Genomic DNA, 10000 nt, shown 5'->3' with positions numbered 1-10000 from the left:
TTTGGTGGCACCGTCACACACTTTGGTGGCACCGTCACACACTTTGGTGGCACCTTCACACACTTTGGTGGAACATCACACACTTTGGTGGCACCATCACACACTTTGGTGGCACCGTCACACACTTCTCTAACCTCGACCGTCTGCAAAGTGTAACAGGCAACACTTTTCTCAATGTCAACTGCTTCATGTTAGCGTTAGCGTCGACTAGCGCCTGTCTTTTCTGTCTGGGTAGAAAGAAAGATGAATATGAATGCTTGTAGGCCCGGGCATCTCCAGCTATGCTCCTGCTCCCTGGAGGGCAGGAGAGTCTCTGAAAGCCTGCATGCGAGAGGCTGAGCAGCAGGTGCCCCAGAGGAGACACCAGGAAACCTCCCTCTACCTGGGGGCCACTGCAGGGATGCGTCTGCTGAGGTGGGACACGCTCGCCGCCCCAGGTTCTGGTGTAGCCGTGGATGATGCTATGAGACGTTTGTCTGTCGTGCACGTGCAGCATAGAGAACAGCTCAGCAGCAGAGGAGGTCCTGAGGGCTGTGGAAGAAACCCTGCAGAAGTTCCCCTTTTCTTACCAGGGCTCCAGAACCCTGAGTGGTCAGGAGGAGGGCGCCTTCGGGTGGGTCACGGTCAACTACCTGGATGAGCGCCTTAAACAGGTGAGTGTTTCCTGTCAGGTGTGTTTGAGGACACACGGCCGCGTCCTGCCACGTCTTCTGTCTGCTGCAGGGCCTGGAAACCATGGGCGCCCTGGACCTGGGCGGGGCCTCCACCAGATCAGTTTTGTATCTGATCGTTTTGTTGGTTCAGAGTCGCCGAACAACTCCATGATGTTTCGACTGTATGGCAACGACTACAACCTGTACACGCACAGCTTCCTGTGCTACGGGAAGGACCAGGCCCTCCGGCTGACCCTGGCTCTCCAGACTCAGGTGGACTCTGTGATGCAGGAGCCACGTTCAGGTTCTCCGTGGCTCAACCCTCCATCTGTTTCTCCCAGTCAGGTCCACCAACCATCCTGGACCCGTGTTTTCACCCCGGCTACGAAGCCCCCCGGGACTACTCCTCTCTCTACGCCAGCCCTTGTGTGTCGGGCCGAGCCCCCCAGGACGCCCCCGTTAGCTTCATGCACAGGGGCACAGGGAACTTCTTCCAGTGCCAGAAGATCGTCAGAAGCATCTTCAGCTCCTCCAGCTGCAAATACAGCCAGTGTTCCTTCAACGGGGTCTTCCAGCCACTTTTACAAGGGAAATTTGGGGTGATGCAACAGTAACGTAGCATTGACGGTCCCAACATCTTCCTGGACCGCCACCGCAGGGTCGAGCAGAACCACCTCATGTGCCTCCCTCTCCCCTCCTCAGGCCTTCTCTGCTTACTTCTTTGTCATGAACTTCCTCAACCTGACTGATACTTCAATGTCGCTCGACGCCGTCAAGCTGGAATTAGCACGCTACTGCTCGACTCCCTGGGATCAGGTGGGCCACATTTAGCTCCTCCCCCTGGTCCTTCTCACGCTCCCCCTGATGCTGTTCCCACTTCAACAGATAAGGCAGCAGCATCCTGGAGTGAAGGTCAAGTACCTGGCAGCCTATTGCTTCTTGGCACGTACATCATCACCTTGCTGACAGCAGGATACAACTTCAGCTCAGAGAGCTACTCCAGCATACAGTTCCTCAAGCAGGTGGGTCGATGGGCGTGGCCTCAGACACGCACGCCTTTAACGCACGTCTTTAACGCCATTAGCAACGCTGGAGCTGCACAGCTAAAAGGGATCAAGTGAATTAGACAGCATCAAAGAGCTGAGGAGCCCTGACACGGCAGGTCTGGTTCCGGTTCCCGTTCAGGTTCCGGTTCAGCCCCCATCGTGGTTCTGACCATTGTGGTTCGGGTTTGGACCCTCAGAGTGTCTCTGCTCTGCGTCAGGATCCTTCAGAGTGCAGCTAGCACACAAACACAGTCTGCTTAATGAGACAGACGTGTGTGCGCGTGTGTAAGTACATGATGACAGCTGACATATATTCAAACTGCTCAAGGGAGCTGATAGGAAAATTCAACTACAGATAATAATTATGAACAAAGATTAATCAGAGTTTTTGAAAGAGACTTTATGTGTGATGAAGGTTTGCGCGTGCGTGAGGAGGTGATTTGGTTGTTGAGTTGTTTCTCTTCCGTTTTGTGGGTTAGAAATTCCAGAACATCGACCGACAAACTGGCAACGCCCGGAATTACCTGATAAAGTCCAGCCAAAAAGGCTGAATCTATAAAGGCGGAATCTATAAAGGCTGAATCTATAAAGGCTGAATCTATAAAGGCTGAATCAATAAAGGCTGAATCTATAAAGGCTGAATCTATAAAGGCGGAATCTATAGATCCAACAACCGTAGTTTATCAGCCGTGAGGTGTGAATAAACAACTTAAATCACCATTAATCATTTCCGTCACGTTTCTAATACGGAAGAAAAGCGACTTTGTCGTCGCTCCAAATAACAAACGGACACCGGGTGGGCGGTCGGCGCCCCTGCTGGTGGGGACGCGATACTTCAGCGGGAACACATCGATTCCTGTTCGGTTCAAATCTCATTCATAAAAATAACGGGAGCGACGAGCTTTCATCGAATAAAACACTAATGAAACAGCAACAGCGTTTAATAAATCCCTAAATCGATAAATAAGCAGCTCTGTGAGGCGCCGTCTCTTTTAAGTCACGTGACGCCCGTCTGTGGCTGCGTCATTGCGCAGGAAAACACCGGAAGTGCTCCGCGGGAAGAAAAGCCCCGTTTTCCTAAAATTAATCTTCCTCCCCTAAAAATCACAACGATTGTGTTTATGATAAAATCGGAAATAAGGAAAGTAGTAAAACTGACAAATTAGCATAATCAGGGTTTTATTTGGATGTCACGCGTAAAATAATCATTTAAAATGGGCGACAGCAGAAAGAAGCTTCATTTGTTTCCCTTCATATTTGGTAGTTTGGTGTTGGTCCAGAGCCCGTTCCTGGACTGAGGCGTGACGCAGCTTTGCCTTGGCCCTTTGCCTAACCCTAACCCTAACCCTGTCCCCCCCCCCGGCCCCCAGCAGCGAACTCGCCTGTTTTCTCTCCCTTTATGCAGATTAAAGGAAGCGATGCCGGCTGGACGCTCGGCTACATGTTGAACCTCACCAACATGATTCCAGCCGAGGCTCCCGATGCCCCGCCTCTACCCCAGGCCGGCTACGTGTCCATCGTCACGGTCATGGCGGTCCTGCTCGTGGTGGTGCTCCTGGTCAGCATGAGGCCTCTCTGGCCACGCTGCTCCAAGCTGCCTCACGTCGTATGAATACCCAGACCTGTGGACCATCGCGAGGGAGGGGAGGCTCCTGGAGGTCGGAAGTGCTGTAGGTCTTTTTTAGCTATATCTGGAACACTGGAGAGGTCAAAGGTCAGTAAGTGCCGCTCACTCCTGCGACTCTGGATTTAAGGACCTTTAAGGACAGATGCAACTGGTCCTGGAGGATCGCTCTGCTCTTTCAAGGACATTTGTGTGGTTGGCTTTTCATTATACAGTGTGCACGTCCTATATGTCTTCATTTCCAGTATGAATATAATGTACAAATAAAACATGTTTTATGAGCTATTTGATGTCTTATGATACCCCACAAACCAACAGGGACACTGAAACACAAAGAAAAGTTGGATTCCTTTAATTAGCTGCTGGTTTCTTCCTAATCTCAGGAAAACACAATGATGCCTCTAGCGGTGGGAAGACGCACTGCACGGCGATTGCAGTTCATTCCGCCGAGGCCCCGCTGGGTGGCGCTGTTCCTCTAGACTGGCCAACATAACGCACCAGTAGAATCTACAGGTGATCTGATCAGTGGTGCAATAACACACCTGGATACCTGCCTGGGAAAGCAACACTTCCCCTTCATGGAATCCTGGTGATCAGCAGATGTTTGGCAGATGTTTGGCCTGGATCCATAAACTGGGCTGTTAGTGGGCCACAGTCATCCGAGATGTTAATGATTTACTGCTTCCAGCCAGACCCATTTCATTCTAAACAGGTCCACATGTTGGGCTGTGAGAGGCTGGAATGTGGGGTGGGGGGGAAGGAAGCCTGTCCCTCCCTTTGCCCCCCCACCCTTCCTCTGTGCCCAGGCCTGGCGCTAATCTGGGAGCAGGAGAAACTTCCTGAAAGATTCTAAGTGGTTCTGTTGCTGGCAGGAAGTGGGGCTGGTTCAGGGCGCCGTCCCCCCAGCGCCGTCCCCCCACCAGCCAGCGCCGCCGTCCCCCCAGCGCCGTCCCCCCAGCGGCCTGTCCCCCCACCAGCGCCGCCGTCCCCCCAGCGCAGTCCCCCCAGCGCCGTCCCCCCAGCAGCCTGTCCCTCCACCAGCACCGTCCCCCCACCAGCGCCGCCGTCCCCCCAGCAGCCCGTCCCCCCACCAGCGCCGCCGTCCCCCCAGCAGCCCGTCCCCCCACCAGCCCGCCGTCCCCCCAGCGCAGTCCCCCCAGCGCCGTCCCCCCAGCAGCCTGTCCCCCCACCAGCACCGTCCCCCCAGCACCGTCCCCTCAGCAGCCCGTCCCCCCACCAGCACCGTCCTCCAGCACCGTCCCCCCAGCACTGTCCCCCCCCCAGCACCGTCCCCCCAGCGGCCCGTCACCGTCCGTCACCTCACAGCGGCCTGGGCGGCAGAACCCGCCCCCCTGTGAGCTGGCGCCTTGTCCCGCCGCAGCGTGGCCGCCTGCTCTGAACAGACGGGATGGCGGCTGCGTGCTGGAGCGTCAGCAGGTCCGAGGGGTCGCCGAACGGGTCGCTCAGATGGTCCCGCTCGATGATGATGGCGGTCTCAGAGTCCAGCTGCCGAACAGTTTCGTGGCCAAAGCTCTGCGAGAGGCGTTTCACCTGGGGGAGCTGGTAGCACGTCTCCATCACCACCAGGACACACACCAGGCCCAGCAGCAGGTAGACTGCAAGCACACAACATCAGCCCGCTTGAAACCTGAGCTGTACCAGCAGAACCCGGCTAAACCGGTAAAACCGTCACCCTATCGCCTCAACCATCATCTCTGCTGAATGGACCCCAGGAGGATGCTAACTGGTTAGCTTCCTGTTCAGGATTTAAACAGGTGATGTGACCAAAGGTTTACCTGTGATGCCGAGCCGGTACAGGTGTGGGTGAGGGTTGTTGTCCCGGCTGTGGGTCTCTCCGGGGACGTAGTCCCCCAGCCCCACGGTGGTCAGAGATATGAAGCAGAAGTACAAAGACTCTAGGAAACTCCAGTCTTTCTCCAGGTTGGTGAAGATCCAGGCAGGTACGAGGATGAAGAGCAGGAGCGTGACCAGCGCCAGGCCCGTGGCGTGGACAAGGGCCAGCTTGGACTTTGGCAGGGCCCAGCGCTGGTGGAGGTAGGAGACGGGACGCCAGGTCACCAGGACCATGAGCCTCTGCACCACCACCGAGAGGAAGAAGAGTGTGATGGGGATGCCGAGGATGGAGAAGAAGATGCAGAAGGCCTTTCCTCCGTCTGAGAGGGGGACCGTGTGACCGTAGCCTAGAACACAGCAGGGTTAGAGGAGGACGTACAGGGGGGACCACCTCCACAGGGGGACCACCTCCACAGGGGGACCACCTCCACAGGTGGACCACCTCCACCCCCACAGGTGGACCACCTCCACAGGGGGACCACCCCCACCTCCACAGGTGGACCACCCCCACAGGTGGACACCCCCACCCCACAGGTGGACCACCTCCACCCCCACAGGTGGACCACCCCCACAGGGGGACCACCCCCACCCCCACAGGTGGACCACCCCCACAGGGGGACCACCCCCACCCCCACAGGGGGACCACCTCCACAGGGGGACCACCCCCACCCCCACAGGTGGACCACCTCCACCCCCACAGGGGGACCACCCCCACAGGTGGACCACCCCCACAGGTGGACCACCCCCACCCCCCCAGGGGGACCACCTCCACAGGGGGACCACCCCCACCCCCACAGGTGGACCACCCCCACAGGTGGACCACCTCCACCCCCACAGGGGGACCACCCCCACCCCCATCATGGACCACCTCCACAGGGGACCACCCCCACCCCCACAGGGGGACCACCCCCACCCCCACAGGAGTACCACCTCCACAGGTGGACCACCCCCACAGGTGGACCACCCCCACCCCCACAGGTGGACCACCCCCCACCCCACAGGAGTACCACCTCCACAGGTGGACCACCCCCACCTCCACAGGTGGACCACCCCCACAGGTGGACCACCCCCACCCCCACAGGTGGACCACCCCCACAGGTGGACCACCCCCACCCCACAGGGGGACCACCTCCACCCCCACAGGTGGACCACCCCCACAGGTGGACCACCTCCAACCCAATCATGGACCACCCCCACCCCCATCATGGACCACCCCCACCCCCACAGGTGGACCACCTCCACAGGTGGACCACCCCCACAGGGGGACCACCCCCACCCCCACACGTGGACCACCCCCAGGTGGACCACCCCCACAGGGGGACCACCTCCACAGGTGGACCACCCCCCCAGGGGGACCACCACCACCCCCCCACAGGTGGACCACCCCCACAGGTGGACCACCCCCCCAGGGGGACCACCCCCACCCCCACAGGTGGACCACCCCCCCATCCAACAACAACTAGATGTGATTTGATTCCAACCAGTTCAGCTGTGACAAACAAGGTCTTTTCTCTTGGTGTATTTAACTAGAACTCGACATCACATCCGGTTCAACTCGCACCTGACGCAGAAACTTTCATTCCCCCCCCCCGGAAGTCTCACCTGTGGTCGTCAGGACGGTGCTCGTGAAGAACAACGACGACACGAAGTCCCAGTTGTGCGTGGAGTCGTTGCGCAGCACCGACACCCCATAGTTACTGGCCTCCAATGCGCGGGCCAGGAGCTCCTCCAGGCGCGCGTCCGACACGCAGGTATGGTTGCTCAGGAAGTCCTCCCGGGCCGCGATGAGCTCCCGCCGAAGTTCCTCCTCGTACGGGAGCTCGATGGCGGAGAAGATCCAGGCGCCGAGCAGCAGATAAACGGTGTAAGCGACCACCAGCAGCGCGAAGCGGAGACAGGAGCGGTGCCGCTCCGCGACCCCCGCGCAGCAGCGCGCGGCCCCGGCGCCCGCCATCGCTCCGGCAGGTGCACCCGACTCGGCTTTGTGGACGGAAGGAGGGTTCTGGTCGACCAAAGGTTCCAGGAGCGGTTTCTGCCTCTTCTGCCGGACTCTTCTTCCTCATTCCTGCATCCCTGCGCACGGTGGTAACGTGACGTCACTGCCCCAGGTGTGTGCGTGTGTCCTACGCGCGTCCTCTCCAACCGGTTGAACCGGTCCGGTGTCCAGAGACTTCAGGTCCCCCCGAACTGTACAATAACCGCATAGTTCCGATGTTTGTACAAATATATTAACTTGTCTTCTTTTCATTTTTTACTTTGTTATTCTGTCTTTTTCTATATTTTAATTATATTTCTCCTCTTAAATGAGAAATGACGTATTTACAACTATGGTTTGTGTCTTTTTCTACTGTTGCTGCTGTAACACTGAAAATGTCTCGAAAGCTTTATCTCATTATTTCCCTTTTAAGATTCCATAAGTTTCCCTTAATTATTATTTTTGGGAATGTTTTTTTAACTTATCAATTGATTTGGTTTTAAATAAACCAACGTGAAAAAATGCTCGTGTTATAAATATATGACAATATTTTCAACCCTAAAACGTGGAGCTAATTTATTAGCAAAGGGTGATTTGTTCCATTGTGTTTAATTTCCCTGTAACCGCCACGTTTCACCGCTAGGGGGCGCTAAAGCTCGCATTCAAAACAAACCTCAGCCCGAGGCGACACGCGGCCGTCTGATGGTTGTGGTCACAGGTGATTCAACAGGCACATGCTAACATATGCATGCTAACAGGCACATGCTAACAGGCACATGCTAACAGATTCATGCTAACATTTCCCTGAACCCACCAATAACACAGGAGTTTATCAAACCAGTCCAAAACCAGGAAAGTGTCTCCGTCCAAAGTATCTTCTGACCTCAGGTTTCCTCCTCATGAGCTCCTCCACGTGGCTACTGACCACTTTTAAACTTCTCCCTTGTGAGGACAGGAAGTGATCGGTGCAGTCACTTTTCTTCTTCCTGAGTTCTTCCTGAGGGTTCTGCCCTTTGGCCCCTGGTCCAGGAGCTCCCAGGAGCTCATCTTTGGGCTGAGGCAGTCACCCGGGACAAGTCTCAGGGACAACCAACCGGGAAGCTCCACCGAGGGGGAAACATTAAAACCTCACACAGAAAGGCCCCTGATCCCCTGGGGACTTGGACCAGGAACCTTTCTGAGCTCTCCTCTTTACGAGCTCTTTGATGCAGAAGTATCGATGAGCCGCCTGCAGATTAGAGGAAACTCACGTCTCCCAAAGCTCAGGAGAAAAGAGGTTCAGATGATGAAGGTGCTTCAAACGCCCGTTTGGTCCTTCAGATGGGAACTTGAAAGGTCTGATGCAGGTCCTGGAGCAGGGGCTCCACGTGCACGTGGTTTGTATAACGAGCACGACGTCAGACTTCCAGCTCCGAGGCTCCGGCTGCACGTTGCTTTTAGGGTCCAACAGCACAACCGGAACCTTCTGGAAATCTGTGTCTCCAGGATGGTTGCTGGGACGGGCGTCCACACACACACACACACACCACACACACACACACACCACACACACACACACATACACCAGCTCACAGGTGAGAATGAGGGAACGCCACCGCGGTTGCTGGAGTTACTCCAGGGTTCTGGGTCGTGTGCTGCTTGTTTCTTCCTGCAGGGGGCGCAGAGGAGCCGCTAATTGGCTCCAGCTGGCGCTGCAGGTAGACGCACCTGTCGGCGATCTCCATCAGGGAGCCTGTTAAAGGACAGAGCACCTGTGCCAGGGTTCTGCTGATCATGGTCTCCAGGCGGCCCTGCTGGACTGGAGGACCTGTCTCCTGTCTCCTGTCTCCTGTCTCCTCTCCTCTCCTGCTTCTGTCTCCTGTCTCCTGCTTCCTGTCTCCTGTCTCCTGTCTCCTGTGCTGGCTCTGCTGGAGCTCTCTGTGGCCCCAGAAGACTGGACGGGTGCTTCCCTGGTCCAGCAGGACTGTTGTTGGATGGATGGAAACATGGAATTTGTCTCGTTAATGCATGAAAGTCAACATTTCCCTCACAGAAGAGACCTGGTCGCGTCCATATTGGGCTCCCATCACCTGATGCTGGTCCTGCAGGTGGGTCGTTGGCACAATAGTGATGAGAGATGATCATCATCCATTCACCACCATCACCATCATCATCACCACCACCATCACCACCATCATCACAATCTCCATCATCTCCACCATCATCACCATCTCCATCATCTCCACCATCAATCACATCACCATCATCTCCACCATCATCACCATCACCACCATCATCACATCACCACCATCATCATCACCATCATCATCACCATCATCATCATCACCACCATCACCATCATCACCACCACCATCATCATCACCATCATCACCATCATCATCACCATCATCAACCCTCATCATCCATCATCACCATCTCATCACATCATCACAACCATCACCATCACCACCATCATCACCACCACCATCACCACCACCATCATCATCATCATCATCACATCACACACCCCATCACCACCACCATCATCACATCACCACCATCATCATCATCATCACCACACACCATCATCATCACCACCACCACCATCATCATCACCACCATCATCATCATCATCACCACCATCACCATCATCATCACCACCACCACCATCACACCATCACCACCACCACACCATCATCATCAACCACCACATCATCATCATCACCCACCACATCATCATCATCCACCACCACCATCATCATCACCATCATCACCATCATCATCACACCATCATCATCACCATCATCATCACTCCATCATCATCACCATCCATCATCACATCATCATCCACCATCATCATCATCACCAT

The 10000-nt window shown here is 55.7% G+C and overlaps 1 protein-coding gene, 1 long non-coding RNA gene and 1 pseudogene across 2 annotated transcripts in view; 1 reads left to right on the top strand and 2 right to left on the bottom strand.

The window, feature by feature from the left end:
• LOC130520113 (uncharacterized) overlaps window positions 1–355 on the bottom strand; it is a 1529-nt gene extending 1174 nt beyond the window's left edge. The window contains exons 1-2 of the long non-coding RNA XR_008948656.1: window positions 116–355; window positions 1–53 (exon numbers count right to left, since the gene is read on the bottom strand). The exon at window positions 1–53 is cut by the window's left edge and continues 157 nt beyond it. This is a non-coding gene — a long non-coding RNA (uncharacterized LOC130520113). The remainder of the gene's footprint in view (window positions 54–115) is intronic.
• Window positions 1–3608, top strand: part of LOC130520111 (ectonucleoside triphosphate diphosphohydrolase 1-like) — a 5647-nt gene extending 2039 nt beyond the window's left edge. Inside the window, 9 exon segments of the mRNA XM_057023672.1 lie at window positions 264–414; window positions 494–653; window positions 724–763; window positions 766–926; window positions 995–1252; window positions 1356–1469; window positions 1539–1590; window positions 1593–1675; window positions 3105–3608. Of these exon segments, the coding sequence (XP_056879652.1) occupies window positions 264–414; window positions 494–653; window positions 724–763; window positions 766–926; window positions 995–1252; window positions 1356–1469; window positions 1539–1590; window positions 1593–1675; window positions 3105–3311 (1226 nt within the window). The 3' untranslated portion in view covers window positions 3312–3608.
• A 1015-nt stretch (window positions 3609–4623) lies between these two features.
• LOC130520112 (potassium channel subfamily K member 1-like) lies at window positions 4624–8666 on the bottom strand (annotated as a pseudogene).
• Window positions 8667–10000: the final 1334 nt, after the last annotated feature.

The sequence above is a fragment of the Takifugu flavidus genome, unplaced genomic scaffold (assembly GCF_003711565.1).
Source record: "Takifugu flavidus isolate HTHZ2018 unplaced genomic scaffold, ASM371156v2 ctg286, whole genome shotgun sequence".
Classification (NCBI taxonomy): Eukaryota; Metazoa; Chordata; class Actinopteri; order Tetraodontiformes; family Tetraodontidae; genus Takifugu; species Takifugu flavidus.
This window is presented reverse-complemented; position numbering and strand designations above follow the sequence as displayed.